The sequence below is a fragment of the Anabrus simplex genome, chromosome 2 (assembly GCF_040414725.1).
Source record: "Anabrus simplex isolate iqAnaSimp1 chromosome 2, ASM4041472v1, whole genome shotgun sequence".
Lineage (NCBI taxonomy): Eukaryota > Metazoa > Arthropoda > Insecta > Orthoptera > Tettigoniidae > Anabrus > Anabrus simplex.
In genome coordinates this window covers 554,971,231-554,995,386 of record NC_090266.1, presented here as the reverse complement: position 1 = coordinate 554,995,386, position 24,156 = coordinate 554,971,231, and the positions used below count along the sequence as shown (strand labels likewise).

The following is a 24,156-nucleotide window of genomic DNA, read 5'->3' as shown; positions in this document are numbered from 1 at the left end:
TCCTTGTGCAACATGTTCCTTGAAATAGTCCCTCACACTCTTTTCTTTCAACTTCTCTAGATCCCGTCTTCTTGTATTCCTTCCTTTCTTCAATTTCTTCAGCTTCAGATGGCATTTCGTTACTAACAAGTTGTGGTCAGAGTCCACGTCTGCTCCTGGGAACATTTTGCAATCCAACACCTGGTTTTTGGATCTCTGCCTAATCAAATGAAGTCTAGTTGATACCTTCCAGTGTCTCCAGGTCTCATCCACGTATAAAGACGTCATTTGTGGTGTTTGAACCAAGTATTAGCAAGGACTAAATTATGATAGATGCAGAATTCAACCAGCCGACTTCCTCTTTCATTCCTTTGTCCCAATATGAATTCTTTTACTGTATTACCTTCTCTTCCTTGACCTACCACTGCATTCCACTCTCCCATCACAATTAAATTCTCATCACCTTTTACATGTTGTATTAAATCTCATATCTCTTCATATATTCTTTCGATTTCCTCATCATCTGCTGAACTAGTAGGCATAAGGTCCTGCACTTTTGCGGTGGCATTAGTTTGGTGTCCCTCTTGACAACAATAATCCTTTCACTATGCTGGTCGTAGTAGCTTACCCGCTGCCTTATTTTCTTATTCATTATTAAACCAACTCCTGCATTTCCCCTGTTTGATTTTATGTTGATAATTCGGTAGTTGCCTGAGCAAAAGTCCTGTTCCTCCTGTCAACATACTCCTCTTATACCAACTACATCTAACTTTAATCTATCCATCTCCCTTTTCATATTCTCTAACCTGCCAGAACAATTCAAACTTCTAACATTCCCCGCTCCGACTCGCAGAATGTCAGTATCCATCTTCCTGATGATCGCCCCTTCTCGTGTAGTCCCCACCCGCAGATCCGAATGAGGAACTATTTTGCCTCCTGAATATTTTACCCAAGAGGACGCCGTCATCAGTACATCATTCATTCAGAGAGAGCTGCATGTACTCGGGAGTTAATTATCGCTATAGTTTCTCGTTGCCTTCAGCCGTGTAGCAGTATCAACACATCTAAGCCATGTTGAGTATTATTAAAAGACCATATGAGTCAATCATCTAGACTGCCGCCCTTGCAACTTCCGAAAGTCAACTACCCCACTTTCGATGAACCATTCGTTAGTCTTGTCTCTCGACAGATACCCATCCGATATGGTCGCAACTGAGACTCAGCTATCTGCTTTATTGGGACACGCAAGACTCCCTACCGCGGCATGGTCACATGGTTGTGATATTAAGGTTAAAATTGGTGCATACCGAGTTACTGTCATTCTTGGGTTAATCCACGTATGAAAAGTACAAGGAATGGAATAATGATATGTTAATTTTGTGCTTCGAATGCAGATCTGTCAGGGTTAAAAATAATAGTATCAATATAAAATCTACCTGGAGGTAAAAAGCATGAATTGCAGAACCCAGTTTTACTATTCGTTGAATGGTCAATATTTTCTGTACAGGTCATCATAGATTTATTTTTGTCCATATCTGAGCAGAATTAACTCTATTTTGCTATTTCTGTGTTGTTTTATGTTGTTGAGTGTCCACAACCAACACTGAAGTGTCATGATTTTGTGTTGTTTTCGTGGTGTGGTGATTGCACTCAGTGAATCATTAGAGTCTGCAAATTTACGTAGATAGTTTAGGACAGAACAACAGCTTATCCAGGTAGTTATAAAATTCAGCAGATAAAAAACAATAAAAATTATTACTATAAGCATTATTTGGTGCAAAGCCGTTGTGTGTTTATTTTTATTATTTTTATATTTCATAACAAGAGCCCGGATTTTTATGCATTAATAGGTTAGAATGCAAAGTTTATGAAGCGAGCAGCAAGTATAGTCTACCTTCACAACGATTATGCTATGGGGTTTGCATAAACACTAGGGGTACGGCCCATCAGAACTCCTATAATTTATGTTACTCCTGCTACATTATGGAAGAGCAGGTGGCTGACACTTCCTATTAACCAAATTCAGTTTGCAATCTAACCTGTTACGGCATGAAAATCTGGGCTTTGTTCATAATTATTCAACTCATTCATATTTTAAACTATATTTTCAACCATTTAGGTGTATTCAAAGAATCAAGTGTATTGAAAAATATTTTCCATCATGAAAAAATGCTTGCCATCATTAAAATAAGTATTTAAGAAATATATATTGGGAGATTATTTTCTCTTACAATGATTGTGTTTGAGAACATACCGCTGGCCTTCAACAGTGTATTTTTCTGCTATATAAATTTATTTTACGTCAAGGAATATAATTACTATGGATTTCAATTGATGGAACGTTTAAAGGGGAGTTATGAGGTCAACAATAAATTTCAGGGTAGCAAAAGATGGAAATGCCTTTGCTGGCAGGACCTAGTGTTTACAGTCTTCTGACATGGGCTAGAGCAATTTTGTTACTTTATTGATCTGTCTCTGTCTTATCCTTGATTTTGACAATATGAAAGTGATTGAGGTATGAGTGATGCTAGTAGTGCCATTCCTTCTGCAGTCAGTCCCTGCTATGAATGGTGTGAAAATGTCGCTCATAGGGTCGGTTGATGCATGCATTTCAGTGGGCTTGGCAAACTGATATGTAATAGCAACTTCTGGCTTGGTGAGGAAAGCAACGGGAAACTACATCACTCCTTATTTTCCTAGTATGCCTCTTCAGTGATGCCTAGGCCATCTATGACCGCTGATGGTAGAGCTGTTGAGGATCCAACCAGCCTTACGGCTGAAGACTGAACATGCATATATACAAAAGATGGAAACAAACAAAAATTGTAAAAATTGTAAACACTTCCTAAACTGTGGAGTATTAGATGAATTTGCATGTACAAACCAAATAAATAAGTTTTAAAACAAATAACTTCCGAAATGTCTGTTAAAATTAATAAAATTAGTTTCTACTTCAGTATATTTATTAAATATTAAATCATTACTTTCTTGCATTTTATTTTCATTCAATAAATTGTATTCAGTTAAGGTCTATGGAATTTTTTTTTTGTAGAGGTGGAAAATTCCCAGTCCCTCTTGCACCCTATCATGCTGGTGCGAAATTAATAACTGGTTCGATAGAAGGCAATTCGTGTTTAGGAAAGGTTATTCCACTGAGGCTCAACTTGTAGGATTCCAGCAAGATATAGCAGATATCCTGGATTCAGGAGGTCAAATGGACAGTATCGTTATTGACCTGTCTAAAGCATTTGATAGGGTGGATCATGGGAGACTACTGGCAAAAATTAGTGCAACTGGACTAGACAAAAGAGTGACTGAATGGAATTTCTATATTTCCAGAAAATAGATCTCAGAGAATTGGAGTAGGCGAATCTTTATCTGACCCTGTAATAATTAAGAGGGGAATTCCTCAAGGCAGTATTATTGGACCTTTATGTTTCCTTATATATTTAAATGATATGAGTAAAGAAGTGGAATCAGAGATAAGGCTTTTTGCAGATGATGTTATTCTATATAGAGTAATAAATAAGTTACAAGATTGTGAGCAACTGCAAAATGACCTCAATAATGATGTGAGATGGACAGTATGCAATGGTATGATGATAAACGGAGTTAAAAGTCAGATTGTGAGTTTCACAAATAGGAAAAGTCCTCTCAGTTTTAATTACTGCGTTGATGGGGTGAAGTTCCTTATGGGGATCACTGTAAGTACCTAGATGTTAATATAAGGAAAGATCTTCAATGGGGTAATCACATAAATGGGATTGTAAATAAAGGGTACAGTTCTCCGCACATGGTTATGAGGGTGTTTAAGGGTTGTAGTAAGGATGTAAAGGAGAGGGTATATAAGTCTCTGGTAAGTCCCCAACTAGAGTATGGTTCCAGTGAATGGGACCCTCACCAGTATTACTTGATTCATGAACTGGACAAAATCCAAAGAAAAACAGCTCGATTTGTTCTGGGTGATTTTCGACAAAAGAGTAGAGTTACAAAAATGTTGCAAAGTTTGGGCTGGGAGAAAGATGACGAGCTGCTCGACTAAGTGGTATGTTCGGAGCTGTCAGCGGAAAGATGGCGAGGATTGATATTAGTAGACGAATAAGTTTGAGTGGTGTATTTAAAAGTAGGAAAGATCACAATATGAAGACAAAGTTGGAATTCAAGAGGACAAATTGGGGCAAATATTCATTTATAGAAAGGGGAGTTAGGGATTGGAATAACTTACCAAGGGAGTTGTTCAATAAATTTCCAATTTCTTTGAAATCATATAAGAAAAGGCTAGGAAAACAACAGATAGGGAATCTGCCACCTGGGAGACTGCCCTAAATGCAGATCAGTACTGATTGATACTGAATGATTAATACTGAGAAGAACTGCTGGCGACACTGAGGCGAAGAGTCAAGGAGAAGGTGATATTTCTTTCCTTCCCTTTTTTCTCTTTTCTAGTGGTTTAACGTCGCACTAACCCATCAAAAGTTTTCGGCTATGGAATGATGGGCCAGGGCTAGGATTGGGAAGGTAGCGACACTGGCCATAATTTAGGTGAGTATTTTCAGTCGACCCTGCTCATCAAGGGATGCAGGACATACAAGAATGGTTTGGGTACATTTAGTTTTATTTAGTTGAATCCCATATAATCCCTTTAGGATGGTCGGTCACGAAGTCCAGCAATACGGCTGACGATCTCATTACTCTGACCAGGTAGTACTCCAATATACGCCAGCCATCTGACTGGGTCTAAGTAGTTTTGACAGGCCATGGCTCCTAATGGGCGGCATGTATCACAGATTTAAACAGTATTTAAAGAACGTTTAATGTGAATTAGAAAGCGGACTTCGCTCCTGACAGCGAGAACCCAAGAACCCACATCGCGAACTATTCTGGCTACAGCTCTTCAGGAAGACGGCACCGTCATTCCCCCAGAAAAGTTTAGACACCTGTAGGGAAACTCCCGAGTAGATTTAGATCTGTCACAAAGTGAAAATGTGGATGCCCACCGTGTGTTAATATTCACTACAGTGGTGTATGTCACAGGGACGGTCTAATTACAATTTCAACTTAAGTTTCCTGATAATTGCTATCAGGTATTGCATTTTACTTCAAGCACTAAGCAGATGCTTTTAAATGCACAGAACATTATTTTATACTTTATATAGTAGGCCACTATAGTTTCCCTACGCAAACAAAATTAATTATAATCAGTTATGTTTACACTACTGAATTCGTATTTAAGAGATTAAGTGCTATTTGCTCAATCAAAGTTTTTGTCAGAAACTCGTTACGTTTGTGCTAATTCTTCAAATCGGCTCGGACAGCAAGCGAGGAGCGACTGGTAGCGCTATACGACTGTTGCTCGGTCGTTCAATGTTTATTTCCATGTTTTTGCTATCTGATATATATTCGGCGACCTTGGAATATGAAAGGGAAGATAGAATTTGGAAGATAGTAGCCGCGGGCTTAATCAAGCCTCGAATTAATACTCATAATAATATACCTACATACAGGTACATCAACATTATAGACCGTTATGCCTTTCAGCGTTCAGTCTGCAAGCTTCTGTAAATTTACAAAATGTCGCCACAATCCTATATTTGCACCTAGTGCTGTGGCCTCATTTTGTTCTATACCTCATATCATAAAATCATTAGAAACTGAGTCTAACCATCGTCGTTTCCATAACAGAGTCCATTATTCTACTAGGTAACCTACCCTCCTCCATTCGCCTCACATGACCCCACCACCGAAGCTGGTTTATGTGTACAGCTTCATCCGTCGATTTCACTCGGAACTCATCCTTTATCTCCTCATTCCGACTATCCTCCTGCAATTGTTCCCACCAGTTTGTATCAGCAATAATTCTCACTACTCTCATGTCTGTTACTTCTAACGTATGAATAAGATATCCTGAGTCCACCCAGCTTTCACTCCCATAAGGCAAAGTTAGTCTAAAATGGACCGATGTAAAGATAGCTTCATCCGGAAGCTGACTTCCTTCTTACAGAATACTGCTGATCGCAACTGCGAGCTCACTGCAGTAGCTTTACTGCACCTTGATTCAATCTCACTTACTATATTACCATCCTAGGAGAACATACATCCTAATTACTTGACATTATCAACCGGTTCCAGCTTTGTATCACCAATCTTACATTCAATTCTGTTGAATTTCTTACCTACTGACATCAGTTTAGTCTTCGAAAGGCTAATTTCATACCATACTCATTGCGCCTATTTTCAATTTGCAAGATATTAGACTGCAGGCTTTCGGCACAATCTGCCATTAAAATCAAGTCTTCAGCATAGGCCAGGCTGCTTACTACATTTCCATCTAACTGAATCCCTCCCTGCCACTTTTTTATCTTTCAGCAGATGATCCATGTAAACTACGAACAACAAAGGTGAAAGATTACAGCCCTGTAAGTACCCTGAACCAAGAACTTATTCTACCAACAATTCCCACTGCAGCCGATTTGTCAACATAAATACCTTTGATTTAAATAATCTTCCATTGATCCCATAGTCCCCTAGTACGGTGAACATATTTTCCCTCGGTACCCTGTCATAGGTTTCCTCTACATCTACGAAACATAAACACAACGGTCTATTCCTCTCGTAGCATTTTTCAATTACTTGGCGCATACTGAAAATCTGATCCTGACAGCCCCTCTGTGGCCTGAAACCACACTGGTTTTCATCCAACTTCCTCTCAACGACTGATCGTACCCTCCCTTCCAAGATGCCAGTGAATACTTTGCCTGGTATAGTAATCAATGAGATACCTCGATAGTTGTTGCAATCCTTCTTGTTCCCTTGCTTATAGGTAGGTGCAATTACTGCTTTTGTCCAATCTGAAGTTACCTTACCAACACTCCATGCTAATCTTACTACTCTATGAAGCCATTTCATCCCTGCCTTCCCACTATACTTCACCATTTCAGGTCTAATTCCATCTATCCCTGCTACTTTATGACAATGGAGTTTATTTGCCACTCTTTCCACCTCCTCAAGTGTAATTTCACCAACATCATTTTCCTCCTCCCCATGAGTTCCGTTGTTCACGACACCACCATGAAGATTTCCTTTTACGTTGAGGAGATTTTCAAAATATTCCCTCCACCTGTTCAGTGATTCCCTGGGATCTATTATGAGTTCACCTGAATTACCCAAAAAACTGTTCATTTCCATTTTCTCTCCCTTCCTAAGATTCATTATTATTGACCAGAAAGGTTTCCCTCCTGCTTGACGTAGCCTTTTCAGGTTATTACCAAAATCTTCCTTCGACCTCTTTATGGATTCAACAACTATTTGTTTCGCTCTCTTTCATCTACATACAACTCCCTGTCTGCCTCGGCCCTTGTTTGGAGCCATTTCTGATAAGCCTTCTTTTTACGTTTAAAAGCTGCTCTCACTTCATCATTCCACCGAGATGTTCGCTTTTTCCCATCTTTACACAGTTGTTTCTAGGCATTCCCTTGCTGTTATAATGTTATAATGTTATTTTCGTTACGTCCCACTAACTACGTTTACGGTTTTTGGAGACGCCGAGGTGCCGGAATTTAGTCCCGCAGCACTGGCACGTAAAAGAACTGCAGGAGTTCTTTTACGTGCCAGTAAATCTACCGACATGAGGCTGACGTATTGGAGCACCTTCAGATACCACCCGACTGAGCCAGTCGAACCTGCCAATTTGAGGGCAGAAGGCCAGAGCCTCAACCGTCTTAGCCACTCACCCCGGCGAATTAATACTAGTTTACGGACAGTTTGAGAGTTGTGCTAATATTCGCCTCAACAGTGATATTTTAACTCGCTTCCAGTCTCTTTGGGTCTACTATTTCACGTCTTTTCAAATGGCTTCATTGATTCCCATTTTACATACCCACATTGGATTCGATCATAAATTTCCTTCAAAAAGAAAGCAGGATATCATATGGTTTAGCCCCTTCATCATACCAGCTAGAAGTAAGTTTGCAATACACAGTGACACTAATTGGATAACAATGTGGTTATACTGATGTTTCAAAATTGGGGAGGTAACATATATGGTGGCAAAGATAATCATTGTGGTACTGCAGTGTAAATCAACATTGCACACACACGATTGTGCAAAAACAGAGTATATCTTGATCTCCATGCATGCTCCATTGGATCGATTAAATATTCGTCATGCGTTGGAATATAGTTATGATGTAGTTATCACCATATTCCACAAGTTTTACAAGAAAACGAGTATCCTATACTTTATTCCATGCAGTCATTATTTCAATATCGTAAAGGCAGTTCTTCCGCATGCTGCTAACCATACAGTATGCCACAAGCACTTAACAATGTAATTTGACTATCCTTCAGTATCAGTCACATTACACAAGAAGCGATACTGATATGTTTTGTCGGATTGTGTAGGGACAAATAACTAGTACGTTTCATACCGTCCATAAGTCTCCACAGTAGTGGTTGTCGGTGTGGCAGTGAGGAGAGGCCGGTAGGCCGAAGTGATATTCCGGGTTCTTGTCACAGTTGCTGTAGTTACGTATTTTCGTCACCTCTATGAACGGACGGCTTCCACACAGGTCCTCACGGGCAGCCCAGTCAGGGTTGGCCAACATAATAGACTTGGGGACCTCATTTATTTGGTATCGCATCTCACAGCGGCCACTCACAGCTTCCTGCAATCACAACAATAATAAAACTCCGCTCAGAGTTGAACACGTCTTTATAAACAAGGATACATGTACCAGCTTCTATCTCCTGTAATAAATAACATTAGAACAATTTCTTATTTACAATTTTAGAAGAAAAGTAACACATATACTGAGTTTCAAAGTTACCATGGAATCTACCTATGCGACAGACTACAACGTCGTCAATACACATTACTGATGACCCTGATGTTTCCCTTTAGAACTATGTCACTAAACCATTTAGAGCGGCCGTGGAGAAAATTGTATCAAGCAGCCCAATGGACTTCGCTCTTGAAATGGCGTACCTGAGGAAGCAGTATGTCTTTTACAATCTGGCATGGCTAAATCGAGAAGAAATCAAAGTTAAAAGAACATACTGGGAATATACATAATTTATCAAATGTATCTCTACAAACTAATTAAATGCATCACCTCTGGGATGGTAAATGTTTGAAAGCCTTTTTGTGTTAGCAAGTGAATCAAGACAATTATGATTAATTATAAGGTTAAATTGGAGCTGCATGTTCTTTGATGCTGAGATGAAATCGGAGATACATTAAAAATTCCCAGAGGGAAATTTGCAATAGTTCATTGTTTTCTGATGTGAAATGATTACAATGTTATCCATACTGTAGTATCGATTCATAATCTCAACTGATGGGCACAAAAACTGAATGACGTTGAGACCCAGTAAAGAAGATGTGAACTCATAATACTAAAGTGACGTTTAGATCTAGTGCCCTTCAAATTTCAACAAGCCAGTGATAGATAATATTGCAGAAAGAAAAGAAGACATTTGTGGTGTGGATACAAACACTTACCTCCATGATCGAATAGTAGGGGGAGCTCTCGTAGTTGCCTCGACCATGCATGCTGTTGCTTTTTGAATTGTGCTTAGCGCTGCTACCAGTCAGGTCGAACTGCAGATGACTGACTATACCTTGAATGAAATTCAGCTCCCAATCCTGCAGTTGTGATGTTACTACCAGGTTTTCAACCTGCATCAAGAAATATATAAAATAAATTATGCGAAGAACAATTCGTTGTAGGTGAATTATATACTGCGAGAACATGCTAGAATAGAATGGTATGTCAACAGCTTCATGTACCGGCACTGTATATTTTATTTTTGCTCATTGAAGTCGCACTTGTATTGGTAGTCTTCTGGCCACACTGTGGTAGGACTAGAAAAATAGTGGCCACGACTTCTATCAATGTACAAGTACAGTATATGCCTGGCATGAAATTCCTTTGTGTTTAATATTTTAGTCTCCAAAGAGGAGGGAGAGTACATTTTTTAAAATCAAAATCTCTTTATTTGCAAATGAGGTGTCTACCTCGGTGGCAAATGGTACACTAAAATACATTACTGTCAAGCACTAAATTTTAAATTAACAAGAGAAGAAGAAAATTTTTCTAGAATACAATAATATACAATTTTGGCTAACATTTTTTTCTATTAAACAAACAGATCATCCTTAATAAATTTATATTGTTTACAAAATTCTACTTTTAATATCTCCTATACTTACAAACATAGTCAACTCATATACAGTATGTGGAATTACTTCAAATAATACTATGCAACTGGTATAAGATTAAAATTTACATTGCATTTATTTACTTTTTTACCCATTTTGGAACCTAAGTAGCGTAACGACCTGCTGCGTCTTAACCAGAGCCCCTTTTGCCACCACTTTTCAGAGTTCAGAGCTACCGTAGCGGTCCCAGGGCCCTCAAAGTCCCCACTGTACTTCACCCCTACAGGCAGTCCCATACTTTGGCTGTCCAAACTCCATGGGCCAGGGGATGGAATTAATATTTTCACACACATTTTTTATTTACAATAGCCTGCACTGGTCGAATGCCCTCTAACATTTCATTTATTTTCCCTGTTGCTGTTTATTATCTTCTTGAATATCTGTACAGATTTTGGAAAAGGATCAAACACTACCCCTGGTAAACTGTTCCACTCCTTCACGCCCTTCCCAATGAATGAAAATTTACCCCAAACGCTTCTGTTAAAATTCCTTCTAATTTTATACTTGTGGTCAGTTCTGCCGATATAATTATTTTCCAACTGAAGCCTCTCACGGATTTCTCCCCATGCTTCTTCTCCTGTATAGGCCGTCTGTCTGTCGAGAAGTTTTCATTCCCCACCCGTCGGGCGGGGCGGGCCCCCTAGATCGTTACGCGATCTCTCGGGCCGAGAGAAGTGAAAGGATCTGGGAGGTGTGAGAAATGAAGAAGGTGGGTAATGCGAATTGATATGAGGGGGAGAAGTGATCAGGGTCTCTTGGTTGAGATGTTAGGAATTAGCTTGGCTGGGGAGATGAAAGAAAGTGAGGATTTATACAGGAGTACAGAGATGGAAGTTGCGAGAGGGGATAAGGTGGTGCAGTGTAGAAGCTATGTGGGAAAGGACAGTCGTGAGTTGTCGTAGATGGTCAAGTATAGGTAGGGGGAACGAGATATGAACAAAGGGGGTAAGTGGATGGACGTGTTGTGTACGGTGAAAAGGAGGATGATCGAGCCGGGTGTGACGACGAGGTGTGGATTGAGAATTCTGAGCGTGGGGAAGGGAACGGGAAGGTTCGACAGTATGGCGACGGCCGTAGAGATTGACACCATGGGAGACGAGGTGTTCGACTGCTGCTGCGCTGGTGAGTTGGAGACGGATTAGATAGGTGGGGCCGTGGGTGTTAAAGATGCGAAAGGCCCTCCAGATGGGTATGCCTTGACGACGAAGTTGATGGTGAACTTCCGCTGGCGAGATGAGGGGGTCGACGCCGCGAACGACGCAACTGAACAGTACGGGTGGAGTTGATGTCGATGGCGTTGGGCGGTCGGCGGCTGCTGCAGGTGCGGTTGAAGATGGTGGTAACACTGTTGATGGCAGTAACGGAGGTTGACGGGCTGGTGCTGGTGACACTGTAGATGGCGGCAACGAAGGTTGACTGGCTGCTGAAGATTGTGGTGACATAGTCGATGCCGATACAGATGGGGTTGGCGTAGACAGGCGGCAGATGCGATGGGGGTCGGGGAGGATTGACGTGGAAAGGAAGGTTGACATAACAAGCGTTGGATGGGACGATGTAGCAGTAGTGAGAGAATGGGAAGAGTAAGTGTGATGACAGGACGCAAGGGTGGTGGTGACGGTGGTTGTAGGCATGGTGGGCGGAGGTATGAGAACGGCTAACGTCCAACGAGGGGTCGGCCTATATGATTGTTGGTTCGGCGCGAGCGGATAATAAAGGTGTGTAGCCACCCGGCCGATTAAAAAGAACAGGAGAGTCTTCTGCGACGAGTTGTGTGTAGTCCCTCCTGTATAGTCTCTATATAATCCTGTAAGTCTAGTTTTCTCCCTTCTCTTACTTAAATTTTCCCACCCAAGTTCCTCTAACATTTCTGATACACTACTGTTTCTCCTGAAATCCCCTGTTACAAATCTTGCTGCTTTCCTCTGCACACTATCTATTTCTTTTATTAGGTATTCTTGGTGAGGATCCCAAACACTGTTTGCATATTCCAATAATGGACGAACCATACTTAAGAAACTTTTTTCTTTTAATTCTTTGTTGCAACCTTTAAGTAGCCTCATTATGACATGTAACGTCCGCCTCCGTAGCGTAACGGTTAGTGTTATTAGCTGCCGTCCTTGGGGGCCCGGGTTCGATTCCCGGTACTGCCAGAAATTTAAGAATGGCAGGAGGGCTGGTACGTGGTTGAAATGGTACATGCAGCTCACGTCCAATGGGGGTGTGCCTGAAAAGAGCTGCACCACCTCGGGATGAGGACCCGAGTTTACTTTTTGTTATGACATGTAACGATCTGTATGCTTTCCCAACAATGTCATTAACATGACCCTTCAAATTTCACACCTAAATATTTGCACTTGCCATCTTTTGGGATAACTACCTCATCCAAAGTATATTCAAATTAAATTTTAAAGCTCCTGTTTGTAAATGTTGTAACATTTGATTTGCCTCCATTAACCATATTATTTTCTTCAACCCATTGTTGGATACTCTGAAGGTCCCTTTGTAATTCTGAACAATCCTGAATGTTATTTATTTCCCTATAAACAATTATGTCATCTGCGTACAATCTTATTTTTGATGTTATATTGTTCCCTAAATCATTTGTATATATTAAGAAAAGTAACGGACCGATTATACTTCCCTGTGCAATTTCCTTCCAAACTTTCTCTTCCTGTGATATAATATTTCCTACTTTGACTTTCTGAACCCTTGAATTTAGAAATGTTTTATTCAACGTATAACCCGTACGTCCAATCCTATTCCCTGCAATTTCTTTAATAATATTCCATGTTCCACTATTTTCTCAAGGAGAAGCTCTATTACCAGAGTTGAAACTTACTGGCACAAGTCTATCATATGTAAACAATTCCAATGTCATTAATCGGAGATGGAAATTCACTCATGGTATTGGACCTAGAATGTCAATATACAGCATTTCCCCAAACACGTGAGAAATAATCTGGGGTAGATATTAATATTACACCCCAAAACAACATAAAAAGTCCCTGCGAACATACGCCGTACGGTCGATCGCTTGCCAGTAACAGACTTTGCAACTTTGTACGGCAGGCACGTACCAGCAGGGATTTAATACAAGAACTGCTCAAAATGTCCAACATGCACCTGAATGCACTTCCAAAAATGTCACCTCATCGATTGTTGGACACGTTCTATCTCTCCAGGCATTGCACGTATTTGATGGCAACCTTGTTCTATACACTGGTGTGGCATGCCTCATTCCAAACTTAATCCTAAATAGGAAGTCCCCTCTCGTTCTAGCTAGGAAATAAAACAAGGTTAGCTCGTGAATGATCGGCCGTAGTGCATATTTTCATAGGGACGTTGTGTGTTGTTGTTGGGGTGTACTACCCATCCCCCGATTACTTTCCACATGTTTGGGAACATGATATATTTACCGTCTGCTTCCTCTAGGTCGACTCAAATAGTCATGTAAAATTCCAAACTTCTTTTAGGTGCCGGTAAATATGCTGACACATGGCTGGCGTATTTAAGCACCTTCAATATCACTAAAACATAACTAGGATCAGGCTCGCCAACCTGCCATCTCAGCCACTCATCACGACTTATAATCATGCGTGCAAAGACTAGTTGTAAAACAAACCACCGAATTCACAGGTCAGAAGCTACTGCCGAGCTACAGTAATTAACAAATTTACAAATATAAAGACATACTAAAATAGGGTACGGACCAAAATGTGTACAAAAATGTGAAGACATGTTCCATATACGGTACCCCCATTATTATATTCTGTGATGAGCAATGATCAGCAAGTTGTAACTAGTCTCAATACATTGAAATAACAAGGAAGCTATAAACTCTACAAACAAGCTGAACTTTCTACACATTGTCACCACAGCTGCTATAGTAAGAAAAATTTCTTGCAAGGAGAAGATTCGCCAAGAATTAAACTGCCCATTGTTTATAAAATGAATCGTTCAGGACACCACATTATTCGAATATATATGGTTAATTTATTCCACTTACTTTCAGATGCACAATAATTATCATTGCAATCCTGGAAGTCCACTGGTACTGCTCGGCATTAAAAACACCGCACTGGAGCAATCACAGCAATGTTTACAGTACTATACATAGATCCTATAGTACACGGGCGAAATGAGTACATTTAGAGCTCAGTTAAATAATGTTTCTTCCGCCAAGTGTTTTTATCCGCTGCATGTTACTGTTACCGTAAGCCACTCTGCTAAGCAATTACCTGCTGCGCAATTAATATATTAGGAATCTATTCGCCCAGTTACTGGGACAAGTCACTTTTCTATTCACATGAATGACCTTGCAAACAAGATGGTAAGGAGAAAGTGGACCCTCGAAAATCGATCATTATCTACAGATATTCATAACCCGAGCATAGGAAAATAGCATTTATGGACTTACCAGACCCCTCCTTAACTTGACAGAAAAAGTGGAGTCAGAGAATGTCATGGGGCGGTAGTCGCTATCACTTCCATGTGGGGTTCCCCACCATCCGTCATGCATATCCTTCTGCATTCTGATGTACGAAAGATTCTGGATCTGAAATTGATATAAAAGTTAATTAATAACAAATTAAAATACAAAAATTAACCTGAATTTGTTAATTGAATACTGAAAAACCAGTTCAACCTAAGGTACGTCACTAGAGTTACTTTTGTGAGTATAGCTGCTCATTATAGGGGCACTCTGAAATATATGTTAATAATAATAATAATAATAATAATAATAATAATAATAATAATAAAATAAGAATAATTAATGACCATTGCAATCTGATAAAAATAATCAAATTTAAATAAAATAAATACTTAATCGCCTCACGCTGGGGCGTCAATTGTAATCTAATGCAAAATATATGAATAAATAAGTGAATAAATTTCTTTCTTAATCTGCTTACCCTCCAGGGTTGGTTTTTCACTCGGACTCAGGCCTCCTCACATGTTATGCTGAACAGGGGCCTTGGTGGGGGATGGGAAGATTGAAAAGGATAGGCAAGGAAGAGGGAAGGAAGCGGCCGTGGCCTTAAGTTAGGTACCATCTCGGCATTTGCCTGAGGAGAAGTGGGAAACCACGGAAAACCACTTCGAGGATGGCTGAGATGGGAATCGAACCCACCTCTACTCAGTTGACCTCCCGAGGCTGAGTGGACCCCGTTCCAGCCCTCGTACCACTTTTCAAAGTTCGTGGCAGAGCCGGAAATCGGACCCGGGCCTCCGGGGGTGCCAGCTAATCACAGCTAATCACACCACAGAGGCGGACAACTGAATAAATTACTAAACTAAATTAAATTAATAAAAATAATTAGTCGAAATATCCGTAGTACGCACGCCAGAGTTCACCAGAAAGGATCCCTCGAATTTTGATAAAGCATGATAATTATCTCTCCCAGGGCCTGTATATAAAGCTGCGTACTCATACATCTGCTTCAGGCCGTACCTGACCTTCTGAAAACGACTAAATATGTAGGAACTGCACCTAGGTTCATCAATAACTCCACTGATTCTAAAATAACTATATTCTAAATAACATCCGTGCATGAGCACCTCATGAACACACCAAAATATACATAAAATACAATCACAAAATACAGCTGGAAGACTCTATATTTACAACAACAGCAACAACAGCGGGAAACCAAAAGCGAGGACCAAACTACCATTTGCAGTCAGCCCGATGAAAGTGCATTACAAAGCATACTGTATATGGATGAATATCACTCACTGCCTCTGTGTATCAACACAAATTGCATATTTTCATAATTGGCACTTGTTATATCATACAGTTACTGTACCTGTATAATGCTGTGTTCACTGACTCTAACACTTGGTTTAAAGATGCATTCACTCGAACAACACACGCTAGCTGTTCCAGAACATAAAATATGGAAAATCTGAGACACAGTACCCCATAGCTTTTACTAACATATAAGACACCAACCCGCCACAAGTAATGCAATACCAAGTGCGTAAGCACTCCACAGTTTGTAGGTCAGTACCACATATCGTATTCTACAAAAATAATAAGACCACGTTCCACAAAATTTACATGTCCTCTCTTCCGCTGTTTTCAGTCCAGTCTGCTCCACCAAAGTTTGAAGTCATGTCTCCGCTGTATTCTCACATGCCTATATAGACCTCACCTTCCCCTTACTCTCACATTATACGTCTAGATTGTTTCTGGCCATCCAATCATGAGTAGAAGATCCCCTTGCCGTACCAAGACCGCGCCCTGGACCTCTTCCGGGTCCCTATACAATAACAACCAGGCCGCGTCATCGGACTCTGTGATGTCCCACATGACTCACACAAAGTTTCCGAGTTGTAAATAGCACTGTTTTCCCAACCATTTGTACAAAACAAATAACTCATATCACATATTCAGAATAAATATACAAATGAAATAATAATGATAATACCGGTAATATGAATAATGACAATAATATTTCTTACTTCTGAATACAGTGCGAGTGTGATGTATGTACTACAGAAACTAGTACAAAAGAACATTCACGAATCAAATCACAGTATATATTTTACAACGTTCCGTCACAACGAATACGAGGGTTCCTTGCTAAGTTCTGGCATCTTTCGTATGCTGCAGAATCGCGGCGGGTTTTGTGTGGAGCTGATGCTGTATGTAAGTGAAATGTAGACAATGACTAGCGCAGAGAGAGAGAGAGAGAATAATATTACAATTTTAAAACCTGGAGATGAATTATTTAGTGGAGTCTCCTCGTCGTATAATGGTTAAGTAATTTAATAAAATTAATTAGCGTTTGTTATTTTAGAATCGCAGTAAAAATTTGTAGATCACATTAAACCAGCATGTTCAAGGAGTTAAATATCTGGAGAATGTTGTAAGAAAATTTTTGTTGCTAGGGGCTTTATGTCACACTGACACAGATAGGTCTTATGGCGACGATGGGATAGCAAAGGCCTAGAAGCTGGAAGGAAGCGGCCGTGGCCTTAATTAAGGTACAGCCCCAGCATTTGCCAAGTGTGAAAATCGGAAACCACGGAAAACCATTTTCAGGGCTGCCGATAGTGGGATTCGAACCTACTATCTCCCGGATTCAAGCTCACAGCCGCGCGCCTCTACGCGCACGGCCAACTCGCCCGGTGAAAATTAATTTACAGTCAGCCACTGCCTATATGATGTTCCATTACATACAGTATTTCTGGTTCGCTTAACTCCTTTGTCTGTTTCAGGAATACATATCTACGAGCCAAGCTTACAGCGGCTAAGCCAACGGACGTCACTGTGGTACAAAATTTCATACTCTTCGTCTCCTTCTCTCAGAAATTTCCTAAACTGCCGGTGCGTGGGACCTTAGATAGTTTACACTGCGTGCTACAACTTCCATGACATCTCCTAATTTGGCTGACTTCGCACAATGGGCGTATTGGTGCAAAATAAAATGAACCTCGGGCAACGTGTTCTCATTGCGCTCAAGTTTATTTCTTAACAAGGCAATGAATCCCATCTCCTTGCCTTGCATTGCCGGTGCATCATACGCCTTAATCGATACCAATTTATTCCAATCCAAACCGACTGCATCGATGACGTCTTCTACGACTCTAAGGATGTCTATACCTGTGGTGGTGCTGTTAATGGACACCATATCTAAAAGCTTCTCTGTAAAGCGGAAGTGCAGTATCCGATATATCTGTGGACTCATCCAAGGCGATTAAAAAGGCGACGAAATCCTTCACCGCATTAATCAATTGTCGACGTACATCCCTAGCTATGGCACAGATGCGACGTGTCACTGACTGGCGGGAAAGACGGACATTTTCAAACTTGCTGGCTTCTGTGGGGCAGAGAAGTTTTGCTGTGTCCACCAAGCACCCTTTCACCATTTCGCCATCTGCAAATGGTTTTCCCAGTCTCGCTATTTTCAGCGCTATGTTGTAACTAACTCTTATGGCCGGCGTTTAAAGATCACCTTCCTGCAAGTAGGAGAGAAGGACACTATTGAACATACTGCGATTGTGCGTCACAAAGATTGGATTTTAAAATATGTTTTCAAATGTTTAACTTACGTCGGAATCGGTCTGCTGACAGCGATAATGTCAGTGGCGTATGCTGGGATCAAGACGTGGGCTACCATTAGACTTAGGTTACCCCTTTTGGATGGTTGGTTTAGTAAACAACAAGCCTTCAGTGTTTTGAGCTGCAGCCAATAGCCAAACAGAAAAGCCTGATGTGTTGTCAAGGCTGCTTCACAAGTTACTGCCCTAGCCTCTGCCACTGCCAATGCTCAACCCCTGATCAGTAGAGATGGTAGCCTAAGGTTTAGCAAATTAACGTCCAGCTTTTTGGCTAAATGGGTAGAATGCTTGCCTTTGGTCAGATGGCCCCGGTTGAATTTTCAGAATCAACACCCTCATACTGTTAATTCCCCTGGCTTGGAGACTGGGTGTTTATGACGTGTTCGCCATTCATTTTATCCTCATTAGGTCACCACCAAGAATATACAAATGTCATGCACTATTATTATTATTATTATTATTATTATTATTATTATTGTTATTATTATTATTATTATTATTATTATTATTATTGTTATTATTAAATAAAAATGTTGAATTTTACAGAGGTCGTACCCATCGTTCACTGGTTAATTATCTTCCTCTGGAGATCAGTGGCGGGTTCCGTTCCATGACCACGGGTTCGATTCCAACCAACAAAAGAGAACACTAAACCCGAATGATTGAATTTCATTTTAGCATATCTACCTATAAAAAAGAAAACTATGTTACTCCTATAACAGCAGCCTTGCAGTGTCTTCCTACAAGGGTGGAGAAGTAAACCGGAGTTAAATACCAGCACTCTGTTAGCTATATGATTAAGTCAGAAGTATGAGGTGAGGAAGTATATACGATGAGTAGCGCATGGTTGATATAGTTAGCAGTGGCGATCTGACGGACCGAAGCCTAGCACACCTATCCCCCCGGTCACACTCCTGTATGATACACAGCAGCATGCCGGGTGGGACGAGTCGAGGAGAGAGGGACGAGAGTCTGGGCTGCAATATCAGTCTCTGATGACTTGCTCTCAGAAATACGTGCGACATTTTTACTAATTACTTTTCAAGTTTTGTTAATGGAACAATTTGTCAGATGCTTACATTATAATGTGCTTTAGACTTCCATCATTCTGAATTGAGATTTGGGCTTCACTGATAGCCTTGGTAGCCCTCACTATACGCCACTGGATAACGTGTTTTTAAATCCCTAAGTCTTGCATAGCGTCCTTCGCCTACTAAACGTGTCATATTCTTCTTTGTGGACAGCGTTATGGTGACGCTCGACAGTAAATTTCCGGTGTCCTCCGGTAGTCCGATGGCATAATAAGCATTTAGAATTGTTTCCGTCGGGCGCGAAGAAGACATAGACTACATTTCCCAGTCCGTCTTCAAGGATTGCAAATTTTCATCACTTCTTCTCTTTTTTGATACGCTTTCCATAAATCAGTGAGCTTGCAACAGCACTTCCAACGAACCGTGTATGCCATGTTCCCTAGCCGTCAAACTCATACAATACGGCTAGCTGGCCAACTCTAAGGTCAGTTCTCCTCACCACACTGCGTCTCTCTCCCCCCGAGAGCGGACACGCCTACCAAGCTCTTCACGCCTGCGAATTCAGTCTGCGATAACTGCACACACTGTGAACTGTGCAGCTTTTGGGCACCGCTGCTATAGTATGCCTCTTCAGTGATATGCGGGTTATCTATGGCAGCGAGATGTTGAGGATCTCACAATCTCTCGGGAGAAGGACTCAACATACATACATACATACATACATACATACATACATACATACATACATACATACATACATACATACATACATACATACTGTGACCGTATGCAGGTCTCGGTTGAGTGAATATGGACCAATGTGTCACTGGGCTAGCTTTGTCGGCGTGGCGTGTGTGTCTTTGAATCAGGTGGTGACTGGTTTCTAACCTGAAGGGGGAGCTTGGCTGACTAGGGAAGTAAAAAAATATAAATAAAAGATACGAGAGATGAAAATAGCTAGAATATGTTCGTCTGAAGCTACACTGGATTTATAGCAAAGGAAATATTTATAATATTTTCGATTGCGTGATATGCATAATTAAGAAGATGTACAATAATGATATTTCACTGGACAGTGTTAATGAGATCACGTGTGAATTGTAATAATTAGTAACTGAATTTTAATTTAATTTGAATGATATTTCGGCAGAAATTAAGGTGAATTTATTTAATGAAACCAATAAGAATTCAGTACTTGAATTGACTCTATTTCCAACAACGAGTGCACATCTACAGTACTTAAAGCGAGTCATACGTACACGAGCTCTCACATACATACTGATAATTCACTCACTCCTGTCACTTCGTTCGCTTCGCCAGAACGTCAGAGGGAAAACAGTCATCGACAGGGATATTGGACTCATTTATTGTGTTCAACTTTTACTTCAGATTGTGCTAGTCGACGACTCAAATTAGTGTAACCAACAGACGTCGAAAATATCAGATAACTCATAAAGTACGTGTCTTTTCAAATAGTCTGCAGGATTGTGCTCAGAATTTTTCTTAATTCATTTGGTACTAGTTTCAGCAATCATCAGAGACTGTAAAGGTCGAAGGGGACCTCTACATTGTGCATCGCCAGAAGATGGAAGTTCGTGTCAGAGACCCCACACATTCCATCATGAGTTTCTAAGTTCATAGACCGGAGTCGACAACGAAGAAATGCAAAGATTTCCGCCCTAGAATGTGTGATTGAGGACCCCAGGAGTTCGACGTGAAGACTTCAGTACAAGTTAAGTCGACAACGTCTTATTTATATCTGTTCTCTGTAGCTCTTTATTTCTACTATTATTCTTTCTTTGAGATAATCTTATTATCAGTAGTTGATTTCATTTCCACGATTTATTGATTATTTCCTTATATTTGGAATAGGACATGAAACTTAATTCGTGTACTTGTTTGATTCCCGACCACGTGTTGTTGAGTTCGGAAATGACAGATCAGTTGAAGTTATCCATGTGTTATCAGAACCATCCTTTCTTATTGTACGAATTTCATAATTATAGTGAGTTAATCTATGTAAAATAAATGTATCGAGGTAATATTTTCCCAACTTTGTTAATATTTTCTTGATAAATGAACTTATACCTCGTGGTAAGGATAGCATGTCATCAGGATATTAATTCCGAATCGAGATTATGGATTTAGTAAGAGTACATGCGTTGTGATACATGATTATTAATGGATTATTTAGTCATCGAGACAGAGTTAATGGGAATAAGACTTGTTTTGGGACGATAACAGGTTCTTATAATTTTTCTGACTACACATTGTGTGATATGCGGTTATGATAAATAGTAGTCGTCATTATAATGTTGTTACGGTATGTGGAATTTATGTGAATTTAGTACATGTGATATTAGTCTTTGTGATATTGAATTGTCACGTGTTAATGTGGCGACAATTTTATACCTGATGTCGATCATAGCAGACGGGAGATAATGAATCTTCAAGATTATACGAGGTGTAGTTACTATAGTAATGTCTGCCGATGATGATAAGAATAAGTCCATGTCAACTGATGTGCTCAATAATTCAGCCTTAGTATTTTGGAATAAGCTTATCCTGATAACTCATGAAAGTCAGTCATTCGAAGTTTCAAGTATGGGTAAATCTTACAGGAGGACCTTAAGTCTGGGAAATCGAGCCTCAATTTAATGTCTTAATAATTATTTTATAGTTCGATACCAGCCGAGCTCACGTTTCATCGCCATGATCCGTACCCACGTGGAGACTTTACATTTTCAACGATACATCTAAACTAACCTACTGGAAAGTGGTGATATTGATTAATACCCGAATGTGAAGTGTAGACACTGTAGATAGTTGTTCTCTGGAATTTTCCAGTAGTTAGTGGTAGATTTGGTAAGGCTACTAGTGCTAAGACATTTCTTGTGTATTTGTGATGTGATAATCTGTGACACTTTAGTGGTATTTTAGTCATATTTGTGGACAGGATTTCCACGTTGATGAAGTATTTTTTTCTATTTAATGATTTTTTCGAGGAGTCATAATGCTAATTTCAGTTCTCATGATGACCAGGCGATGGTAAATTTAGTTGTTAATTCTCACGAGGAGATAAGTGGGAAGGACGTTGAACAGATATACCCGACGTCTCGAATTTATTTTATCAGAAAACAAAGTTTATTCAAGTTTCATTAGATGTTAATAAAATGTTCGATGAGCATAACCTCACTATATTTTGTTAAAGGAAGTAAACTTGTTATCTTGAAAATTTTGCCTTACACACTTCATTAAAATGTAATATATTTTTTAAGATTGTTCGAGGAATTCAAGGCCACACAATCTTATTTTTCAAATTGATATATTTAAAATTATTAAATTAATGTTTACCAAAAAGAAAATACATTATATTCAACGCTCTGTTAGAATTGTAGGGAAAACTAAGTCACGTGTACCACCCCATTTGTTAGTATTTTTTTGTCACATCAAGATTCTGCAGTAAACGAAGTAACGTAGCGATCATTTTTCATCATCATAGATATCAGGTTGGCAAATATTTATTTCATTTGAATAAATGTGTGATATGATTTCTAAACTTAAACATTCTTATTTCCGAACTCATGTCAAATCCTGCCACTTGTATTTATTAAGTCACCAATCCTATCGAACTGAGAACCCCTAAGGTGTCTCTTGTTCACCGGCAGACCTAGTTACGGGGACATATTAAATGGCTTATCATACGTGGGGCCAGACTTGCAGGAATTACGTGGCTTAAAGTGACTTAATTTGATTCGTTAATTACTCAAAAGTTCGGCAGGTTAATTTATATATTTTATGCCATCCTAGTTAGGCAGAATTCTAACGGAGTGCGCGGATTGTTCGTGATATTTCATTTGCATTGATGTATTTTACATGAAAAATGTGGCTTAGAAATTTTTCCTATGAAAATTGAATTTGCTTTAATACAATCGACATATCTAGGGGAAATCCTTGCATTTCGACGCCTGTTGGCGTAGGTCACTTCGTAAGTTGTAGAATGGATATGGAGGAAATTAGGAGATTGCTTGAGACTCTGAAAATCGAGAATAGGGAAGCACAGGAAGAAAACATGAAAGCGCAAGAAAATAGGCAGGCTCAGCAAGAAAATAAAGAGGAACTTAAGAGAATACAAGAATAAAGTAGGAAAGGGCATGAAGAAAATAAGGAGGAATTCCGAAAAATTCAAGAAGCTCATGTGATGGCGATTGAACAATTAAATCAAAAGATGAATATCGTGGGTGCAGCGATACAAGAAGAAGCGAAAAAGGGCAGAGATGAATTATACGCCAAAATGGAGGAAACAAGTTGCCATATAGAAAACTTTTTTGGAATGCAGGGAAAATCAAAAGAAAACCCTGGAACAGGTCGTTACCTTGAAAAGCCAGATAAAAGGAGACAACAAGGTCATCACTGGTAAGGATACCGCTCTTCAGAGTCACGTAGTCCCGGTGAAGAATAATATTGAGTCTGCTAAGAAAGAAATAGAAGCGGTGAGAGTAGAGATTTCCACTGCATAAGAAGAGATATCTGAAAAAATGACTAATCTTAAAGGAGAAGTGACAGAAGACTTAAAGAAGATGAAGGAGAAAATGATGATGATATTAGGTCTATAAAGTACAGTATTACAGTCAATCAAATGGAAATTCAAGACCTCTCACTTCAGTTTGACGACGTTAAGGGCGTGATAGACAAGGATAAGTCTGAAATATTGGAAAAAATAATTAACCTGACCGGAGATGTTAAATCAGGAAAGCAGAAAATGGAATAAAACATTGATGCTCTTCAAAAATTAGAGAAAGAAATCGGGTTTCTGAAGTTACAGGACCGGAGCACTAGGGTCTTCGAGACGTCAGTAAT

At 39.8% G+C, this 24,156-nt stretch overlaps 1 protein-coding gene across 2 annotated transcripts in view; it reads right to left on the bottom strand.

Moving 5' to 3' along the window:
• Window positions 1–24,156, bottom strand: part of LOC136863599 (vitellogenin) — a 419,790-nt gene that overhangs the window by 278,259 nt on the left and 117,375 nt on the right. For both annotated transcript variants that reach the window (XM_068226214.1, XM_068226215.1), the window contains exons 4-6: window positions 14,616–14,753; window positions 9,479–9,655; window positions 8,406–8,642 (exon numbers count right to left, since the gene is read on the bottom strand). In XM_068226214.1, the coding sequence (XP_068082315.1) occupies window positions 8,406–8,642; window positions 9,479–9,655; window positions 14,616–14,753 (552 nt within the window). The remainder of the gene's footprint in view (window positions 1–8,405; window positions 8,643–9,478; window positions 9,656–14,615; window positions 14,754–24,156) is intronic.